Raw genomic sequence first — 21,630 nt, 5'->3', positions numbered from 1 at the left:
TTTTTATTGTTTAAATCAGTTCTCAAACATTTGTATGTCAAGGACACCCACATTCATGTATTTCTCTGCAGACCCCCATCTGATCTTTATTTTATATATATTCCAAATATTTGGAATATTTGAAAATCTGCAGCAGATCTACAAGCTAGATCGGCTATTTTAAAATAGCTGGTGCATATATATATATATATATATATATATATATATATATATATATATATATATATATATATATATATTTAAACTTTAAAGTGCTCATGATGTGGCCAAGATGCTTCTTTTGGGCTTGTTTTCCTAGACCTGGCTGCTTACTTTTCTCACAAAATCTGGCAACAATGCTTCTTCGCTGACCACAGCACCGAGCTCGTAAATCGGCTATTTTCAAATGGCCAAAATGTATACAGGCCTGAAGTGGTTAATGTTTTGTAATAATCAAAAAAGTAAACCAGTAACTAAAGTTTTTACATAATTGTAGTGTAGTAAAAGTACAAAATTTAGATCAGAGAGTGGAGTAAAAGTATTGGAAATTCTCAAGTAAAGTACAAATACCTCAAAATTGTACTTAAGTACAGTACTTAAGTAAATGTACTTAGTTACTTTCCACCACTGATAAAAAACAAAACAAAAAAAAACAATGGTTGCCACCAGACAGTGCCCCCTAGCGCCGAAGCACTTCAAAGAAACTTGTTGAGATAGTTTCAAAGAGCTGTGCAGCACCAGCCAGGCAGCTATAGCCTAGCTACCGTTAGCCAGGGCAGCGACCACAACGATCAAAACTCATGTACCGTCCAGATGCTACATCCCGTCATCACAGGGACAGTGCTGCCACAGATATGCGTGCGGATATAGCAGGGTTTGATATCTGATCGGATCCCTTCTCTTGCTAGACAATTGATATCGACAACGCATCGTTTCCCTGAAAAGCTGAAATAAAAAGAGACAAACAGCTCGGTGAGTTGTGGCTGAGAGGCCTCCGTCGGTGTTGCCATGTCGGCTTATTAAAAGCGACCTTGGGCTTGTTTGTCTGTGAAGTTGCTTGTAAATATTGGTGGTTGCGTTTTTTGGGGGGTCTTGTTTCTAAAGTGTACTACTTGCCCATTTAGGCTTGCTTCCAATTGTTTTTGGTTTGTTATTTTTTAAACCGGTGGTTCTCAAATATTTTCATAAATGTATTGTGCCAGGGAGCATTTGTGTTGTTAGAATGTTTCAAAAACATTCCAAAAATTCCACATATCATTGCTAGGGTGTTTGAAAATAGCAGTGACGCGCTGTGAGCTTGTAGATGGGCTATTTTCAATTAGCCGATTCATAATTGGTCTAAAGCGCTCGTGTGGCCTAGTTGCTTCTTTTGGGCTTGTTTTCCTAGACCTCGTTGCTTATTTCTCTCGCACAATCTGGCAACGGTGGGTGCATTAAACATGCAGCCACCAAATGAGAAACTAGACTAAACACACTAACCACAACTTGTCACAGGTGACGAGACTGAAGAAGAATGGCTTTATAAAAGTCCAGGGTTCTCACACATTTATTAAGTATGACTTAATATTTGCTATCTTTTGTATTTTTGCATTAATAGGGGCTCTGACTGTGAGTAGCTTGTGTGGCTAGCATACGACCGTAGCTTTAGCTAATCCCAAATAGCCAGTGTGGTAACATTGACATTATTTATTTACATGTCAGGATGTTGTTCCAGGTGATAGTCTGGTCCTGACAGGTTAGCTACAGCTAACAGTCAGTCACTTTAATACCAACGTTACTTACTTAGCTCAATGCTTCTCAGCTCTTTTTAGGCCGCGACCCCCCAAAATAATCATATTTGAACTGGGGGACCCCCCATAATAATCATATTTGAACTGGGGACCCCCACCCCGACAAACACTTGGAATTGTAGGAGTTGAGGCATTACATTTTGTTTCTCTCGGTTCCACAGATAATGAGATAAATATTGTGAAAATAGCAGATCTACAAGCTCACAGCGGTGTGAGTTTTTAGATCAGCTATTTTAAAACAAAATCCTCCTCCTTATACTATTTCGCAATTTGGCCAATGTTTGACCCGTTTTTATAGATTATTGATTACTTTTGATGCAGTAATGGTCCTTTTTTTTAACTTTTCTTATAGGTCTTTTCCCTGTCATCTGGGGACCCCCAAAAGATCGTGTGGGGACCCCTTGGGGTTCTTGACCCACATATCTTAGCTAAAATGTTGTTCGTAGGTAGGCAGGCTTATTAAGGCACAATACTTGACAAAATAATGCCCATGGTTGGTGTTTGACAGGCTCGAGGCTGTTTACATTGACGTGAGGATTGCTAGAAGCAAGGCTGGTTGGAATGCAAGATAAGAATGAGAGCCAGCAGTGTGCAAATATTATCCTTGCAAATTATTACAAATAACGCATGTGTCTACTAAACTAATACATGTAATTATTGTATGGCCATAATAATATTTGATGGTTGTTGTTGTTAGTCTACAAGTAAACTTTGTCTTTGCCCTCAGGTCATGGATCCTGAGAGACAGAAGCGACAAGAGGAGATTCAGAAATCAATGGGCTTCATCCAGTAAGTTAACAATAACATTGTCTCTTTTTTTCCCTCTTTCTTTTGGTAACCTGCTAACTCACATGGATGCAGAAACACTGACTATCATTATCATTCTGTGACATTCTTGTTTTTATCCACAGGTCCTCTCTACCCTTCCCAGAGCCAGAGACCTATGAGGTATTACACTTTATCCTGTTTCCTTTAACTGACGGTTGTTTACTTTGTGTTTGTGCCGTTTGCAAATTGTTCACGTGTATGATGACTTCTACATGCTAATATCATCATTGTTGTTCACAACTGGTTTTGCACCGCAACCTGACTTTTATTCTAAGGAAACCATCGAGTCAGCAGCCAAGATATTAAGTAACAAAGTGTTCCTCCTATTAAATGTGTTCTTTGTCCATGACCCTGTAAGAGCCTCCCTCAACCAATCCATTGGCTGAGAAAACATTGGCCTTGCACAGAATCAACTTTCGGAATCTGGCTCCATGTTTGAGCTGCTGCGTTGTCGTTTTTGATGACCTCAATTTTTCTCTATAGCTCTCTCTTGCCCCTTGAGTCTTTCTCTCACCCTAACCTCCTGATCTAACCCTCCTATTCCCTTTTAGCAATTTTGGCCGGACTGTTTTCTGTTCTCTCCCTGATCATGTTGTTCATCTCACTACATCATTATTTTTAGCCTCTTTAAACTTGGTGTCCCTATTTTGTGGCATGTCATTATAGGCAAAAATGTTCTAACAAATATATATATATATATATATATATATATATATATATATATATATATATATATATATATATATATATATATCTGTGTGTGCGCCTGTAGATCTTACATTTTTGCCATGCGACACCACATAACATATGGCTTAAGTGGTTTAATGTACGCTGCTTTTCTTTTGGACTCTTTCACATTACAGTGTGAAAGAGGAAACATTACAGTGTGAAAGAGGAAACTGCACAAACACGGTGTGAAAGGGCACATTACAGTCACACTGGTCATGTTTTTTTCGTGCACCACTGAGAAACCCTATGGGGCGTGGTTTAAAAATGAGAATCTGGTACGAGTTTCACTCAAAAGATTAATATTTTTGTACCTTTCTTACCTGCAGGCCTTCTTGACCCAACTCGTGTGCAACCTACAGGATGAGGGAAACACAGTGTTCCGAGATGGTGACTGGCGCCAGGCAGCGCACTACTATGGGGAAGGAGTCAGCGTGGCTCGCTATGCCCAGGCCGAAGCCCTTGTCATTCCCACAGAGCTGCTGGAGTGCCTCTATGTCAACCGGGCTGCTTCACACTATCACATGGTGAGGAAGAACCAGAAGAGAAAGAAACTATCATTTACCCTCTTGGGGATCAATAAAGTTGTATCTATAGAATCTTGTATGTGCACACGAGGACACTTACTTTAGTCTCCTCATGTGCTGTTCTGTTGACCAAATTCCTTAAACGTCCACACCTTTTCTCACGTTTTTTCCTCTCTGCATCTCTTGTCAGAGGGAGTACGATCGTGGCGTTCAAGACTGTGACAGCGCGCTGTGCGTGTCTGAGGGCAGTCGCAGAGCTCTGTACCGCAAGGCCCTTTGTCTAAGGGAGCTGGGACGCCTCAGGGAGGCCTACGAGTGTGGCACTAGATGCCTGCTCATTGCACCACTTGTAAGTTGTCAGCACAAAACACAAAAAATCTTTGCCTCTGTGAATGAAAGGTTGATTGTCTGTCACCATTAGAGTGTTCTTTGTTTGTTTATGAATTATGATTCATTCAGATTAAGTTTGTTCTCCTCTCTGTTTTTTCAAACCTTTTTGCTTTGTTGTCTCATTTCCAGGACAGGCAGGTGAGCGACCTCGCCCAGGAGCTGGCTAATAAACTTGGTCTGAAGGTTCGTAAGGCATACATCAGCCCTCAGGTTGAGTCCAGTAGTGCCACAGGAGGAGAGAATCATGGAGAGACATCCCCACCCACAGGAGAGGTAGGTAGTACAATTAGAGCTCAATTAATTCCAGTGCAAACATTTGGCATTTTGTGTGTGTGTGTGTGTGTGTGTGTGTGTGTGTGTGTGTGTGTGTGTGTGTGTGTGTGTGTGTGTGTGTGTGTGTGTGTGTGTGTGTGTGTGTGTGTGTGTGTGTGTGTGTGTGTGTGTGTGTGTGTGTGTGTGTGTGTGTGTAGAGATTCGCTTAACGATTTTGAGCTCAACAAAATAAAATATATTTTCTTTTTGTTTTTAGACGTCCTCCAATGGCTTGGAGTCTTTGACTGACATCGGACCAGGTATTTTTGCTTTGTGTGTATTAGCAATTGAGATAAATATCTCTGGATGTATCGTTCTTGTTTGTTACCTTAACCAACAGAGTTGGACAGCGGTTATATTTTTGACCCATTCCGTTGTACAGCGTGGCTCCAGGAGGCAAGCTGTCTAGAAATGGGTCTGTTTTTTGTGTGCGTCTCCACAGCTAATCTCGCAAGCCACTGGGCCAAACAACGCCACATTTCTTGTGCACAAGGAATTAAATACCAGAATCTTTCACACATTGCGAGAAAAAAAAAAGATTGTGGAATTCATTTTCCTCATCAATTATCAATTCAAATTTCTTTTTAATTTTAGGATAAACCCCTTGAAGGGTACCATGTCATTTTAGAGATTACTCAGATCCACTGTGCCACCATCCCTCCATATTTTCTCATTTACACAGTGTTACTTATACAGTGTCCCTACAAATGGGGGAAACTAAATTCTACATTGCTTTGCCCTCACTGTACCCATATAATTTCCTTTTTATGGTTTGTTCTACTATTCTGTTGAATAATATTTATCTTGTTAATCTGTTTCCACCTCTTTTATAAATTCCTTTGTTGCATGTTATGTAATTAGGAAGCACTTAGTGTATGTTTTTTTTTAATAACCACTTTTAAAATAAAGATGTACTATTACTACTAATCCATTAAATCTTACTTTCCATTTCCCTCCCAGCGGATCTGTCCAGTGCCCAGTGTATTCCTGCTCCTTTGGCCACGCCCATCCCCGTCAGCGATGACCCTGCGACCCCCGTAGTGACTCCATGTGCTGACCTGTCAGAGAGTCCCAGTAGCCAGGGGCTACCCCCCATGCCATACTCAGTGCCCGTATCAGAGCACATAGATGAGTGCAGCAGCAGCGTCATCAACGATGAACTGGACAGTCTTCTGGACTGCATCCCCAAGAAAGTCAGTGAGGTTAGCAGAGGAAAAGGGCTGGATGGATTTGAAAATGTTGTTTCTTAGGGCCAGACAGGATACCTAGACACCTTTAGTGTTAAAACTGCAATTCAACTTTTTTGTGAATAAAATGTTATTTTAAGCAATCTGTATGGTAGAGTACGTGAATACAATACAATTAACACAACTGCAGTGGTTGATGGTGGTCTCCCTGCCCTTTTTACTCTAATTACTCTAATTGAGCATCATTAATTTAATGAGCATAAATGCAAATTAAATATTGTTTGCTAAGACTCAAATGTAAAACTGTTGTGACTACAGAAGAATTTCCATTTTAGGAGAAATCTTGCAATCCTCACTCCATGTGTTGACATATCTGTATTTGAGCTGATGTTTGCCTGTGTGTGTGTGTGTGTGTGTGTGTGTGTGTGTGTGTGTGTGTGTGTGTGTGTGTGTGTGTGTGTGTGTGTGTGTGTGTGTGTGTGTGTGTGTGTGTGTGTGTGTGTGTGTGTGTGTGTGTGTGTGTGTGTGTGTGTGTGTGTGTGTGTGTGTGTGTGTGTGTGTGTGTGTCTCTTTGGTCCAGAGTCCAGTGCAGGGTGCCATCCCTACCAACCTCCCCAACACAGCGGTGGGTCTCCGGCCTCCGTACTCACCCAGCCTTCCAGCCCCGTCTCCTCAGCTACCCCCTGCCTATTTCAGCCAGATGCCCACCCTGGAGCCCTACCCCACGCTGGCCCAGAGGGACCAGGGCTCCACCCAGGCGCGGGACGCACTGGGATCCTTTTCGCCAGGAGCTGGGGATGGAGAGGGGAAAGGAAGTTGTGGTGGGGCAGGAGGGCTGGACTCCCTGTCTGAGTACAAATTACCTGGTGAGTGGAAGGCTGAAATGTTTTTAATCTATGTTTTTATTTATCTTGAAATCTTATTATGTGCTGCTCTTTCCACTTGTCCCATGTGTTCCTTCTCCACCTTGAATTCAGTTCCTCATTTTCAAACTGATTTGAGTTGTGTGCATGAACAGTTGTTGCCATCAACGTGAGTGAATCAACAATGTTATGTGATTCTCGGCATCTTTGCAGCAAAGCCACAGCTTCTTACTTCAATTTCTCTGTGTCCTTTTGTCTCCAGGGGGACGAGTGTCTCACAGCTTTATCCCTGGAATACGCAACCATAGCACCACACACACAGTGAGTAAAACACACACACACACACACACACACACACACACACACACACACACACACACACACACACACTGACATGCTCTTGCCAAATGACTCAGATTGGGGATGTTCCCAGCGATTCATTTCACTGACGTGTACCCACAATGTTCGTAGACCGAAAGACATGGTTGCCCACCTATGATGGAGGCTTCCAGCCTTTGATTTCTGAATGTAACCATATAATAACCTTTGTCCTCTTCTACAGAACGGTCCATCTGGGACCAACCTGTCTCTGCTCTCTAGGAACCCCCTCGCAGCCACACATGAGTTCCGCCAAGCCTGCCATGCCTGTTACAGCCGCATAGGTACATACACAAAGGTTAAAGGGGTATTTCACTTTGAAACACTTGTGATTATGGTGTCATTTTCATGTTTTGACTGAATTTTGTCATTATTGTTTTTATATTTTTTGGGGAAAATGAAAAAAAGACAACGGTAATTGACCCCCCCCCCTTATGCATTAGAAAGACAATATAAGTCACCAGAACCAGGGATGTGTGTTGTCAATGAGTCTTAACATCGTTAGGGTTAGGGTAATTGAGTTTGAAGTTCAATGGGCTGATGTACTGTATATAGGATGGGGGGTGTCTGATAATATATGAATATTGAATCAAGCAACTTATATTAACTTAACTGTCTGGGTTGCACACAAAAGCCACAGTAGATGTTGAAATTACCCCAGAAGTGTTTTAAAGCGAAATACCTGTTAAACTATACAGATCGTGTATAGATAGCTGCCCTCTTAGGATGAAGTCCTACATCATGTAAATCATGTTTTGTTATTATCGCTGCCATAACCACACAGGCCTTTGTAGAAACCGGGTTGTGGTGTTGGAGAAAGAGTGGGGTTGGGGAAGGCGCCTGTTATGTCATTGATTGGGGGGTTTATCCGTCACATCTGTCTGATGAAAAAGGTTAGTGTGGTGATGGACAAATGCCATTAGAGGTACATTCCCTTATTACTAGTTGATTTACTCCTGTTATTTTGTTCCATATGTGGTTTGTCTGTCTGTTAGTTATTACATGCTTTTAATCAATGTACTTTTAAAAGGCCTGCTTTCCACAGCTCCTGTGGGCTCTCCTCTCTCCAGTTCTAGCAAGACTGCCAGCCAACCTACAGTGTAGACATGTTTGTTAGGAGATATTGTGTGCATTTTAACAGCCTTGGGTTTCGTAGGGGTGGGTAGTTATTATGTTCTTCAGGTTCTAATGTTCTTCAGGTTCTAATGTTGTCCAGGTTCTTATGTTCTACAGGTTCCTTAGGTTCTTATGTTAAGTTAGTTTGTTTATTGTTTTGATGTAATGCCCACCCCGAAGTAACTGGCTTTTAATAAAACCCCATAAAAAGGCTGCGAACTCTTCTGGAAAGGGGGGGGTCTCACTTATGTTGCGCCCTAAAGGTTCCCCTAGGCCGGGGCGTAACAATCTTACCTAGTTGATTTACTCCTGTTATTTTGTTCCATATGTGGTTTGTCTGTCTGTTAGTTATTACATGCTTTTCATCAATGTACTTTACTTTAATGTAAGGCACAGTGTATTACATTTTATGTTCATATTCAAAATGTGCTATATAAACAAATGTTCATTTGATTTGACAGATGTTTAGTTAAATTTGGCTGTAGCCTCTTCATATCTCACTCTCTCAGGTCCACGAGTAATGGACTACCAGTATCAGCCTGAGGCAGCACACCGCTGTAAGAGAGACGTTCTTCTGTGTCGCCTCAAAAGCACAGAAGACCCCAACTGGAAGAGGGTCCGGCCCCGGCCCGCACGGAACAACTTCCTGGGAGCGTTTGTACTCTGTAAAGGTGTGTTTTTGGGTGAAATAACGAGTAGAAATTATGGGATTCTTTTTTAATGGGCATGAAAAGTAATTTCATTGGTTAAGTATGTTGCTGATAGGTTTGAACTTTTGTCGTATTCCAGTTTAAAATGAGTTTCCTGCTGTGTAGATACTGTAATTGTACACAAATGTACCCACCAGAGACATTTAACAAGTGTTACTGTAGCTGTAGCAGAGAACAGACATGACCAAATGGCACTGAAGTTAATGATTTGTTTTTGACCTGAACACCCCATTGTGATTAATGCACCTTCGTTCATGAACCACACACCTAGTAACTTGGTGACGATAGCTAAAGACTGGACGTAGTGGCCACATCATTGTCTTCTAATCTAATCTTTTTCTCCTGACCATTTCTCATTCAATTAATTCCCCCCTTCTCCTCCACAGAGGTGCAGGAACGACAGGAGTGCCAGTATGGGGAGAACTGTACTTTCGCCTACTGTCAGGAGGAGATTGACGTGTGGACCCAGGAGAGGAAGGGGGCTCTGAGTCGCGAGCTGCTGTTCGACCCCCTGGGCAGCACAGAGCGCCGTGCGCTCAGCGTCACCCGGCTGCTGCAGCTCCACATGGGCATGTTTATGTTCCTCTGTGAGGTGAGAGCCAGAGAGTTTTTAATGCCTGGGATTAACTTAGGTTTGACCCCATATACTGGGTCATGGTAAACGGCTGATTCTGTATACAGTTGTTCTAGAGTCTAAATATAATGTACATTTTACTTATTGTATTGTCCTGTTGGTTACAGTTCTTCATTTGAAATTATGTTACAATCTCTATCTCTTCTCCCCACTGGACAGGAATGTTTTGACAGTAAACCTCGAATCATCAGTAAACGCAGCAAAGAAAACTTAGCCGTGTGCTCAAACCTCACAGCGCGACACCCGTTCGACGATAACAAGTGAGTCCGACAGACGTCTTGTTTCTCTTTAAAATGTACTGATCTCACATGACTTCACTGTTCTTTCTTATATCATGGAGCATTTTAACCCCACATCTCTGTTGGAGATGATAACGATAATCATGGTAATTATTATCATTCTGGCTTGACTTTTAGTTTTTTTTTAAAGAGAAACAACACCTCTTTCACATATTAGAAAAAATGCATTTGATGAAATCACAGAGAACTGGCACCTTTCTGGTCACATGACGATGAGTGGAGAACATTAGTGTGTTACAGTAATCGGGTTGATTGTATGAAGAGTCCATAGTTGTGGCAAAACAAACCAGCCTCTGTTTAGCCATTTGATTTTGTTTTGTTTTGATCGAAAAGGCAGCTTGAAAGACCTGTTTTAAATCAATTGCAGTGTCTGCTCTACAGTGCAGCCAACGTGGTATGACGTTAGACTGTACTCTGGAGGCGTTATACAGTACAACGTCACAGAATTTAAGTTTCTGTAATACCGCAATATGTGCTAGTAACGAGGAGACCCGCGCCACATCAAGTTTTATTTACCCTTTATTTAATATCATCAAGTCTTGACTAGGTCTCATTCTCAAGAAAGACCTAGTTCAGGGGGCCATAAACATTAATTTATTAACAACAAAAATGGTTTAAGAGTTAAAGCTGCACTAGGTAACTTTCCCCTTCTACCCTGGATTTGAACCCGGTTTCCTGCGCAAGTTCTGAATTATTTACCATTGAGCTAATAGAGCCTGCCTACTTGCTCAGGGGATAAATTGAATATTGACCATCAGGTAAAAATGTGTCAGATCCTGTGTCTAGGTGAGACATGACCTTTGCCACGATCTAGATGTCTCAATAGAAGAGCAAGGAGACAAAATACAACCACCCCAATTGTATAAGTTATATTGTATTAACATACGCTACCATACAGATTAGACAAAATTATGTTTTATTCATTAAAAGAAAGTCGTTCCGCTTTAAGTATCACCGTGTCCATTAATGTGTTTGTTTTCAGTATGTCTATCTCCTTTCTAGAACTTGTTTCCTGATCTTACTTTCTGCTGTACTGCTATACTAACCCTAACCCTTAAAAATGTCAATAAAACATTCAATCAATAAATTCTTTAAAATGTATATATATTTTCATTGTCACCTTTCTCTGTTCTAGTTTTCTGTAGCATTGCTTCTATTCTGTTGCTGTTCAAATGTGACGTTTGAATTACTGACCTGAACATTGTGTGTGTGCGCTCCCTCCCTCCAGGTGCCTGGTGCACGTGGTGAGGTCGGCAAATGTGCGCTACAGCAAAGTGCGCCCGCTGCATCCGCTGTGCCAGTTTGATGTGTGTCGCCATGAGGTGCGCTACGGCTGCCAGCGGGAGGACAGCTGTTCCTTTGCACACTCTGTCATAGAACTGAAGTGCTGGGTCCTGCAGCAGGACACAGGTGAACACTACAGTACACACACTCTGAGTGGTTCTCAAACTTTTTTTTTGTCAAGGACCCCCAAACTGATGTGTTTTTGGCTGCGGACCCACCATCTGAAAATGTTTTGTGCCAGGGACCCCCAGAAGAGAAGATTTATGTGAGGGGGGGGGATTTCTTTTTCAAATCGTTATATATTTTTCTCTGTCTATTGTTGAATAGCCAAAGTATAAAATATAATGGTTACAATTATTGTGACGCTATATTAACACATTTTGCTGGAGATTATCTTGTACTTTTATCAATGATCACTTTTTCTTAGCTCTAGGCTACATTTTAGTTTATTTGCTGCCCAAATAAACTGAACTTTCTTCTCCCCTCTGCTGGTTGTCTTATTCAGCCAGGTAGTTAAATACAGTCATATGAAAGTTCAAGCATGCTCAACTCTAATGTAGTTTTAGTGGGTGCTGGATCCAACTGTACAGTCAGGTCAGCACGCTGAGTAATTCTTGATTGCCGAAACGACCATCTATGCCAATAAAAGTTGAAAGATTGCGAGTCAACTGCACTCGCCTGGTGCCCCAGGTCTATACTATAACCTGATATGACTGCTTGAATTGAAACCGTGTTGTATGGTGTGCCATCACAAGGCACTTGAGAACCACTGAACTTATTCAGTACTTCCTAACATCTCTTAGGTATTACCCATGAGGAGATGGTGCAAGAGTCCAAGAGACACTGGCACAGACTAGAGCAGAATGCACAGAAGCAGCAGCACCAACAGAAGGTGAGTCTGCAAAGGATGCTGGGATGGGGTTTGCTAGACTAGCTGGTGCCATGTACAACAAAACATAGTGGCTACATGGGTTCAATAATAATAGCTGACTCTTGGTTTCCATAGGGCATTAACAATAGGATCAGTTACTGTAGATTAAACAGTACTATAGAATAAACCTGTGCTTGGACACAAAGTGGGGATAAAGACACCTGGAAAACAAATCAGGTCAGGGAAGATTGATTCCCTGAATGAATGTATCCCGATGTTATTCTCTTCCCCTGTTTCTAACCTCTTTCTCTCCTTCTCTCTGTCTCTCTGTCAGCCTATGCACATCTCCCACCACAGCAGCAGTATGGGTGGAGGAGGTGGTGTTGGGGGGATAGGGGGAGGAGAGGGTATTGGTGGAGGAGGAGTGCACTCGGTGGGAGGGATGGGAGGGGGCATGGGAGCGGTGGGTTCAGGGAGGGGGCGGGGTCTGAACCTGAAGATGAAGTTTGTGTGCGGCCAGTGCTGGAGGGACGGCCAGGTCAACGAACCTGATAAGAACCTCAAGTACTGCACGGCTAAAGCACGACACAGGTGAGACGCCCACTTTGAATTTCTGTTCTGGCAGCTAGTGGTGGCCCAACGCCTTACTAGGACAACCATGTTGGTTTTTCCTTTGATTTTGTCACCTGTCTGTATGTTGAATGTCTGTTCTAATCCTGTACTCTGGACAGACGCTGACCCTTCATATTAACATTTCCTCTCTGTGCAGCTGGACTAAGGAGCGACGGGTCCTGCTGGTAAAATCCTTTGAGAAGAAGAAATGGGTGGTGGTTCGACCACTGCCTTTCTCTCGCACCTATCCACAGCAATATGATGTGAGTCCCTCTATTCTGAGCTCCTTATAATCCACACAACCGACCGCTCACACATTTCCTTCCCTCTTGCTTGTTTTGAATTGGAATGGGCAGTCAGAGAGTATGAAACCTTAAAGTGCTGTAATGAACCCTGATTGAAATTCTGATCATTGTGCTAGAGCATCGTGCTAGAGCGCTCTCGGTGTCCAGCGTTGTTTGGAGGAGTGCCCTGAGCGCTTCAAGCTGAAAATATTTCAACTTTTGCAGAGGAGCGCTGCTCATCAATGTCACACTGTGTCTGACAACCCAGTTATTTATGATCTTATATTTGCCATTGTTTCAGCTCAATTTGTGCTAATAATGCAGATGACACGGTGTTTGAGCTCAGCAACGGTTGATCATTTCAAACTTTGCGGGCATTAATAAGCCCTCCATCCTAGCACCCTGGACATGATCTTAAAGGACGACTTTACCCATTTTCAACCTGTCTTCATATAATTGGTCCTCAATAATGCTCATGATAATTTGGCACCATTTTTGTATACTCAGTCTGTGTCTCAGAGGAGGGCTGTGGACAGTTCAGAAACCCAGTTGACCAGTGACATCATCGATAGGGAATCCAAGCTAATAGAAACTACAGGCTTTATTTCCTGGAAAGTTAGCATGCTATAATGGAAGCCATTGTTCTTGCGTTAGTAACACTTTTTGGGGCGGTGTAACCGCCACCTATAAGTGAGTTTTGGACACTGACCAATCCTGCACCGTGATTGGCCAATAGTCTACAACGCAGTCTACACCCCTAACCCTTCCATTGTTAATGCAAATCGAAGTCAGCCAATCACATAACAGCTAGTGTCATCACCACTAACTGTAATGTGATTGGCTGACTTTGCAAATTCAGGACTGATTGGCTAGCGAAACACATGACACATGTGCAGCCCTATGAATAGCAGTATGGACTTAAAAAAAGTCATTTATCCTTTTTTTTTAAGTGAGTCATGTTGTGATGACCACACACCGCCCACTTCACACTGGGTGTGATTTTTTTTTTTTATATTGAAGAAAAAAAAACCTTGCTAGCGATGATGTCACTGGTAGACGGGTTTCTGAAGTGTCCACAGCCCTCCTATGAGACACAGTCCGAGTATAAATAAATGACACAATTTTATCCGGAGCATTAGTGAGGATCTATTATATGAAGATAGATTGAAAATGGGTGAAGTCGTCCTTTAAAGGGATGTGAGTCTTATATTTACTTGATATAGTGTGCTTTAATTCACACTTTCAATATTTTCGGGGAACAATCTCATGCCCCTGACATCATCCTCCAGGAAAAAAATATTACTCTTGTATACGTCAGGGTTACCACCATATCCATTATGCAAAAGATAAGTGCTTAGTTAAAATGTCTGAAAGGTGCACGCATGCATGCATGAATAAATAATACAAGCTCCTAACGCATTTTTGTGGCCTGTCAACCCCCCACCCTCCTCCAGATGTGTGTCCATGTGATGAAACAGAAGAAGTGCCACTATATTGGTAACTGCTCATTCGCCCACAGCCTAGAGGAAAGAGACGTGTGGACGTACATGAAGAACAACAGCTGTAAGATATATTATACAGTATATATATGTTTATATCTCTGTTGAAAAGCCATTCAATGGGATTTACCCTCACTGCAGTCAAAGACACACAGACTAAATAACAAGAAGAACAAGCCACCGGTGAAAAGAGAGATTAATTTTGGTAACCGATTGAGACTCAGACCTGGCCATTTCTTTCTACTTTTTGCTCCCTGCCTTTTTTTAGTTCCCTCGCTCACTTTCTCACTGCCTCTATATTTCTGTTTTGTGAAAATCTTAAAACTAAATTTCAAAAACGTTCAATATAGTGAAAATAGCCAATCTAGTTCACAACATGTCGCATCGCAGGTTTTCAGATCTGCTGTTTTTACTATTTTCGCATGACACCATTGTGCAGTATAAAGTATAAAATATTGCTTAAGTTTTTAATCAATTTGTTAAAGTATTAGGAAAAAAACACTTAATTAATCAAAAATGTAATCGACAGAATTGTCGCATGGGAAATAATTGATCGTTTCAGCCCTATATTAATTACTGTTGTCCTGCAGAGTATACTACCTCAAGGTCATTTCCATTCCTTATCTCTTTCACCCCACTCTTCCCTCTTTTCTGCTTTCCCTCTTTGCCCTCATTCCCCTCCTCCCTTCTTCTCACTCTCCTCCTCTGTCTTCCCCAGTGAGAGACATGCAGCAGATGTATGATATGTGGCTGCAGCTGACCAATCAGACCAGGCGCACCGAGGGCTCCCTCATGACCCCGCCCCCGGAGGAGAAGCAGGTTACCATGACGGCGGATTACTCGGAGGGCATGGTGAGTGGTTGCCAGCGACGTTAATGGGAGATGCGTTAAGGTTTAACTTGTTAATAGCTGCAAAGTGTTTGTGTGTTTATGTACTGTCTGTGGGGCATCATGGTGACTCATTCAGTATGAAGATCATGCACCAAGTAGCAGAGTATCAAAGTGTACATTTAATACCGTTAAGCATGTATGAAGTAATATCGCATTCATTATACACCTTCAGTGTTATTTTTCACTTGGACACCAGATAAAAACGTTTTTTTGCTTATTTTCACCAGCACCCATGTGTCATTGACTCATTGGTTGTCGATCGCTGCATCCACAGGAAAAAAAGAATTGTAGATGTCATGATGTGACATTTGTACATGGTTTTCTTTTACAATTAGTTTTCAATTTTTGATAATTATCAGATAATTTGAACATACATGAATGTAGCTATACTTGTTATTACTCTTGGAGATCAAAGAGAGCGAGAGAAAAAAAAGTAAACATTTTATTGGGGATCCATTACATTTTCCTGAGACCCATTGTCATGACCACCTGGGGATCCCGGGACCCGCTACATTGAAAACGGTCCAACTTCACTGATGTGGGTGTGTGGGTGGTTGGGTGTTAGTTAGCAAGGTAACTTGAAAACAGTGATTTTCATAAACCTTGATGGGAATAATAATCAATAGGCATCTCCGAAGAGAGAGACTATATTATACTTGGGGTCAAAAACGTCACAGTCATAATCAAGAGACGTAGGACAAGACATGTTGGTGTGTGCCGGGTTTCATTGACCCTCTGTGTTGGCCTGTATGCGTTTCAGGGAGGACGCAGGTTGTCTGATGGAGACGAGCTCTGAGTGACACAGTGCCTGGGAGAAGCAGGGTCTCCTGCAACCAGAAAGCGAAGTAGACAGGCCGCCCCCACACCTGCTACTGCTACAGTAGAGTCTGTCTTTATGTCACACCAGTCTGAATGTGTCTAGCATCTCACCAGCATAATGAGAGCGTACAGATACCCCTAGATATAACTGGCTGGCTGACTACACATACACACACAAACACACACACAAACAAACACACACACACACACTTATACACACACAGCCACAAATCACAGGCACCGATTCACACAGAGAAAGCTGTTGGTGAAAACGCAAACCTTTAATGCTTTTTCTGCCATGCTACAGTTATAGATGGCACCTTGAATTCCCCCTCCAGCAAATGAGAACCCTTGAAATACAACCAGGAATCTACTCAGACTTCCCAGAGTCCCTGCATTTATCTCCTGTCCCCCACTGAGTCTAGGGACTGCGTTCTGTTATCGCCAAATCCGAACCCTGCTTCCCTCGTGGGAAGGTAGCGAAGAGGGTTGAACGAAATATTTTGTTTTTGTTTCAGGGGAGACTAATGGTTAGGAATGCTATTTTTGTTTCCATGGGAGTTGTACTTCCCTTCTATATTGTCTGCCATATTGGTAGAGCTTTATGAATGTATGGCCTGCATGGGCCCTTTAAATCATGGAAGTCGATCTGGAAAAGTGAAAAACTAATCAAGATTATGGTTGTGGAATGTATTTAGGCATACACGCCCAAAAAACTAATTTCTGTCCAATTACGTTTTCCTCCTTCCGTGCTCTCCTCCCGCTGTGCTTCTCATGTTTAATGGACAGACTAATGCCCCTAGCTGGTTATCTGATCAAGCCTTTCATGCCTACACAGCACTCGCACAGATGTGTACACATTCACATCCATTGTTGGCCTCTTATTCACGGTCAGCCTGTATCCAGGTGAAATGTTACATGCTTGTATTTCAGCCTCCAAAAACTTGACTATTGCACAATAGTGCTAATATATTCTGGTTAGAATCACCTGTTGTGTATGTCACGGGGCCATTGAAACATTTCCAAACGCAAATAGAGAAAGACTCGGTAGACGTACTTGCTATAGTGAGTATGGGGCTAATTTATAACAGATTTCAGAATGGGGCTAGCTATTTTTTTCTTTAATCCTGCCGTCTGGCATTTTGTTTTATAATGCAATTTTGGGTCTCTTTTTGGGTGGGATGGGCGACTTGGAAGTATTAACCACGTTCAACCTGGCATACCTATTTTGGGCATGTCATAGTTGAACATTTTTAAAAATACAGAAAATGGCAATGGCCATTTTCGCCATATGACACCGTCGTACGATGAAATATGAAATAAGGCTTACGTGGTTAAGACAGAAGGTGTGCATAGCCCAACTCGTCGCTGATGTCTGCATCCAATAAGATTAGACCGCAGATTCTCATACGGAAGTAATGACCCCATATTGAACTGAAGCACAGTTGACTAAGTAAATGAGTGCTATTTATGACTAACAAAAAGATGAAATTATTTTATTCCCTATTGAATCATGTTTTTTGAAGAGAAGAAAAAAAAGATGAGAATGAGCCCATATTGAACTGAAGCATAGTCAACTAAGGAAATTAGTTATATATAAAACGATACAATTATTTTGTTCCTGGTGAATCATGTTTTGTGAAAAGAAGAAAAATCTCCATAGATAGACATAAGAATCGAATAATAATGGAGTAATGACAATATGTCGTTGATTTTGTTTTAATTTCTTTCTATGAAATATTGTTTCAATATTTGTTCAGATTAAGTAAGGGTTAGATATCATGTATTCAGTTCAAATAGGGCCATTATTTTATAGAAAAGGTATTTTGCTCTTGTGGTCCTCATGCATCAAAATGACTGTGTTCCTAATTGCTAATGGTAGCTCCCAAGATAGTTTTTTTTCCTCCTTAATGAGAAGAAGCGATATTCTGGGTGATGGGGGGAAACGATTAGCACCAAATGATGTGCCTATAAAACACATTCACATGCGTACACACACACACACACACACACACACACACACACACACACACACACACACACACACACACACACACACACACACACACACAAACAAGGCAGGATATCTATTGCCATTTAATCCTAACTTGTGATGTGGACAGAGGACGTAAGGAAGTATGTCTATATTCAAATACATTTATACACATGTTATATTATACATATTTACAGATACTGTATACTACTAATAATAATTGATAACTTAGCAGTTAAGCTTAATTAAATATATAACCTGAAAACCTTGTATTGATTACATAGAAGAATCTCTCGTTATTGAGCTATTGCTATATGACATGTATCGCTGAACTAGATGACAATAGTGACCTTTAAAAAAAAAGATTATTTACAATTTTATTTTGTCGCTTCTGTGAGGGTCATTCCAGACATAATTTGTGGGACAGTATTGCAGGTGGGGCCTTATTTTGCTCCAAATGTGATGGTTTAATTTCCACTTTGCAGGCTGAGCATGAGTAAAGCATGTAGAGATGGTTAAGACTCCTACTGTGACATTAGGGTCATACAGAGAGTTGTAGAAAGGGAGGTGTCTCTCAAAAAAAGAAGAAACGAATACATATTTTCAATTGATTGATGGATCGGGCTTGGGCAAAGACCCTGCTGTGTACAAAGCAAAATGTGTAACATACTGACTCAAATAATACTAAAAACACATTATTGCACTGCACGGAAGAGGGCATTCTTCACTTTGTAATGATGCCCACATAATTTCTTATTCAGCCAGATATATCGGATTATATTTAATGACTGTAAACAAACCCTTTTTTTTTTTTGGTCTTGTTTGGGGGGGGGGGGGGGGGTTGCATACCAAAAACAGACCTAAAACAAGACAACCTAGAGGTGTGCATAGATGAGCTGCTTAAGCACCCTCTGGGCGGATATATGGATGGTTAAATACTTGGACAAACCGGTGGCCTCATTACAATAGTTTTGCATGGCTTCGTGGCTTAACTAGAAAATGCATTACAACAAACAATGCATATTTTAATGTAGATTTCCCACCTAGACACTAAGTTTGGAACAACTTGTGGTAAGGTAGAGGAGGCTCGTAGCGGCAAATCCCAATTAAGCTTGTCAGCCTGCAGTAGGTTGGGTAATATTTGTGATAGACTGGTCTCTTGTCTGGAATGGCCCATGTATCTGCTTTATTGAGGGATCGTATTACTACTACCGCTAGTATTATGATAAATATGATGATAATGATTGCTATCTATTGACCATTTCTAATTTCTCTCTTATATGCTATTGATATACGTATATGTTAATTGCTATGTATAACTCTCTTTATATATGTATTCATGTATGAATATGATACCACCACAGAGGTAGATAGGCATCTATGTATGCAAACAGTACACAGGACTGTCTTGGCAAGCCAGGTGCAGGATGGGGGGTTCTCGCTTGATTACATTGCCGCTTTGGTGAAGAAGATAGATCAGTGACTCTGCCTATACCTTTACGTAATATAGGTGGTTATGTAACTTATCACCCACAATCGGATATAGGTTATCTCTTCACAGTACACTAAAGATTGTCCTAGCAGGATGTGTGAAGGACCTGCCATATATTTGAGTTGCACTATCTTACTAACATTTGCATTTTTGGTGGCCTTCGGACTGCTCCAAATACTGGCCAAAGAATGATGAACGTTTATAGTTAACTGTTAAAAATCTGAGTATATGTAGAACTAGAAAGTGTTTACGTTTTAGAAGATGAGTTAAAAATGTACCTTTGTTCTTCTACTTTTTATGGCCTAGGTTGCCTAATGGTTTGCCAATCAAAGACAGAACTGCAAACAAAAAGCATACATAGAGGCCTATATACTTCAGTATAGCGCCTTATTCAATACTATACTTATAAGATTATACATACCCCTATTATCCTACTCTCTATATATGATACTTATACCTATGATTATACTTAGACGTCCTTATGAGGTAATTTAGATAAGAGATGGTGGTGGAACTGTTTGGATTTTTTTTTTCTTTTCTGTGACTTGTCTGGAAGAATTTGCTGTGGTCCAGACTAGTTTCAAATTGTTTTGTTTTTTTACTCAAATGTTCTCAACAGTAAGAATTCTGCCAAAAATTGTCTGCTAAATTTGTCCAATATGCAAGCCACTTTGGCACGTAATCAAGAAACATTTGGAGGGGTTATTCTGCTCTAGAAATGTGTGGCTTGGAAAACATTTGAGAGGTACCAGGCTGATAGACAAAACAAACTTTGCTAACCTCCCTGTCCTCCCATCCAAAACATGGATCCCTGTTCTGCATGGTGTGTGTGTGTGTGTGTAGTAACAGGGAGGTGAATCATGATACTGCTACAAGGGTTGGCAGTTAAGAAGACGTAGAGTCTCTTCTTGCTTGTCTATTTTGCTGTCCAGCTGCAGATAGAAATGCTTGTGTATGCTCCCGCAGACGAGTTCTTCACGGCCAATCTACACCAGACTTTTCAAAGCGAGCGTATGCGTGGCGAGTTTGTTTAGATCCAATTCATATCAATGATACCGGCTCGTGCGCGGATACGCAAGTCCCGCATACGCAGACTTTAAAATAGGACTGGATCTAAAAGTGCGTGTGTGTGTGTGTACATGCGCATGTGTATACGAAAATGATCTGGTGTAGATCGTCCGTAAGACGGAAAGACGTTCTTTTGGTACCCTGTTCTTGGAAAATCATGTTAATCCAAGTGGTGGGTTGTATTAATGTCTTGTCTGCAGTGGTGTGCTATGGTATTACAGCTGACTGCAATACAAAGAGAGACTGGGACATAGTCAGACTCTGCCATTGTTGGAAAATGTTAACCACTTGCTCTGTTATGCAGAGTTAATGGATGTTTTAAAAGACCAATCAACAGCTATTATGTTAATTTGTTCCAGGCAGAAGCTTCACGTAAATGGAAACAGTTTGGGTGAGATTTTGACAGTTTTTGTTTTCTTTTTTTACTCGGTCTAATCAGTTCCATTCATAGATGACTATTTAATAAAGAAACTTGCCAAGTAGTGCTGAAACCACTCGGTTTGATTAAGATGGTTTTGTGTCACTTCGTGGCATTTTTAAAATGAATTATTTTCCGTTCTTGACAAAAAGAAACATTGACATGAATTTTGGTTCCTCCACCGTGGTTATGGCTTATTCAAAAGTTAGTGAAACAGCAAGGTTCTACACTTTTAAAACCAGTTCACATCTGTTCATAAAACTGCAACACACTGATGCTCAATGTGTCACACTGCCCTCAATGTAAATCAACTACAGACATTTGTCATTCGATTCACAGAAAACACACAACCACAAACACAAAAGTTGTAATGATGATGCATTTTTGTTCATCGTTAGTGATTGATCAGTTGGCAGATGCCTGGATTAATTTCAAGAACTCGGATAAAGAAACCAGGGTTTTAAGAAGTGATGAAACCAGGCCACTTTTTGTACTGTATTTTTACATTTTGTTGTCTATTGTTCTATCCTTTTTGTCTTTGTTTTCTCCTTTCTCCTCCCTGGTTGGAAGTGAATCATAACACAAGTGGACCAAATCTCTTGCAAGCATTTAATAAACGGAGACCGTTTTAGAAAAAATGTGTTGGTCAATTTCTTTTTA

The 21,630-nt window shown here is 41.2% G+C and overlaps 1 protein-coding gene across 2 annotated transcripts; it reads left to right on the top strand.

The window, feature by feature from the left end:
• The first annotated feature begins 716 nt into the window (after positions 1 to 716).
• On the top strand, positions 717 to 21,608 carry zc3h7bb (zinc finger CCCH-type containing 7Bb). Of its 2 annotated transcripts, none has more exons than XM_084078023.1 (21): positions 717 to 951; positions 2,497 to 2,558; positions 2,681 to 2,717; positions 3,653 to 3,850; positions 4,041 to 4,199; positions 4,370 to 4,513; positions 4,770 to 4,812; positions 5,513 to 5,745; positions 6,320 to 6,605; positions 6,865 to 6,923; positions 7,165 to 7,264; positions 8,606 to 8,767; positions 9,193 to 9,398; positions 9,600 to 9,700; positions 10,968 to 11,149; positions 11,827 to 11,915; positions 12,229 to 12,485; positions 12,664 to 12,769; positions 14,245 to 14,353; positions 15,008 to 15,141; positions 15,941 to 21,608. In XM_084078023.1, the coding sequence occupies exons 2-21, from the start codon at positions 2,500 to 2,502 to the stop codon at positions 15,974 to 15,976; spliced, it is 2,700 nt and encodes an 899-aa protein (XP_083934149.1). In that variant the 5' UTR covers positions 717 to 951; positions 2,497 to 2,499; the 3' UTR covers positions 15,977 to 21,608. The 2 variants fall into 2 exon arrangements, with proteins under 2 accessions (XP_083934149.1, XP_083934148.1); XM_084078022.1 differs by having other exon boundaries at positions 5,513 to 5,754.
• Positions 21,609 to 21,630: the final 22 nt, after the last annotated feature.

This window comes from Gymnoscopelus microlampas (genome assembly GCF_963454915.1).
Source record: "Gymnoscopelus microlampas genome assembly, chromosome: 14".
NCBI lineage: Eukaryota > Metazoa > Chordata > Actinopteri > Myctophiformes > Myctophidae > Gymnoscopelus > Gymnoscopelus microlampas.
This window is presented reverse-complemented; position numbering and strand designations above follow the sequence as displayed.

What these genes read in the sequence shown, in the direction of transcription:
- zc3h7bb (XM_084078022.1), top strand. Translation starts at nt 2,500, where the DNA reads ATGGATCCTGAGAGACAGAAGCGACAAGAGGAGATTCAGAAATCAATG. An exon ending in TTTGACTGACATCGGACCAG is followed by an intron (nt 4,813 to 5,512) that starts GTATTTTTGCTT and finishes TTTCCCTCCCAG; the next exon opens with CGGATCTGTCCAGTGCCCAG. An exon ending in GGTCCTGCAGCAGGACACAG is followed by an intron (nt 11,150 to 11,826) that starts GTGAACACTACA and finishes AACATCTCTTAG; the next exon opens with GTATTACCCATGAGGAGATG.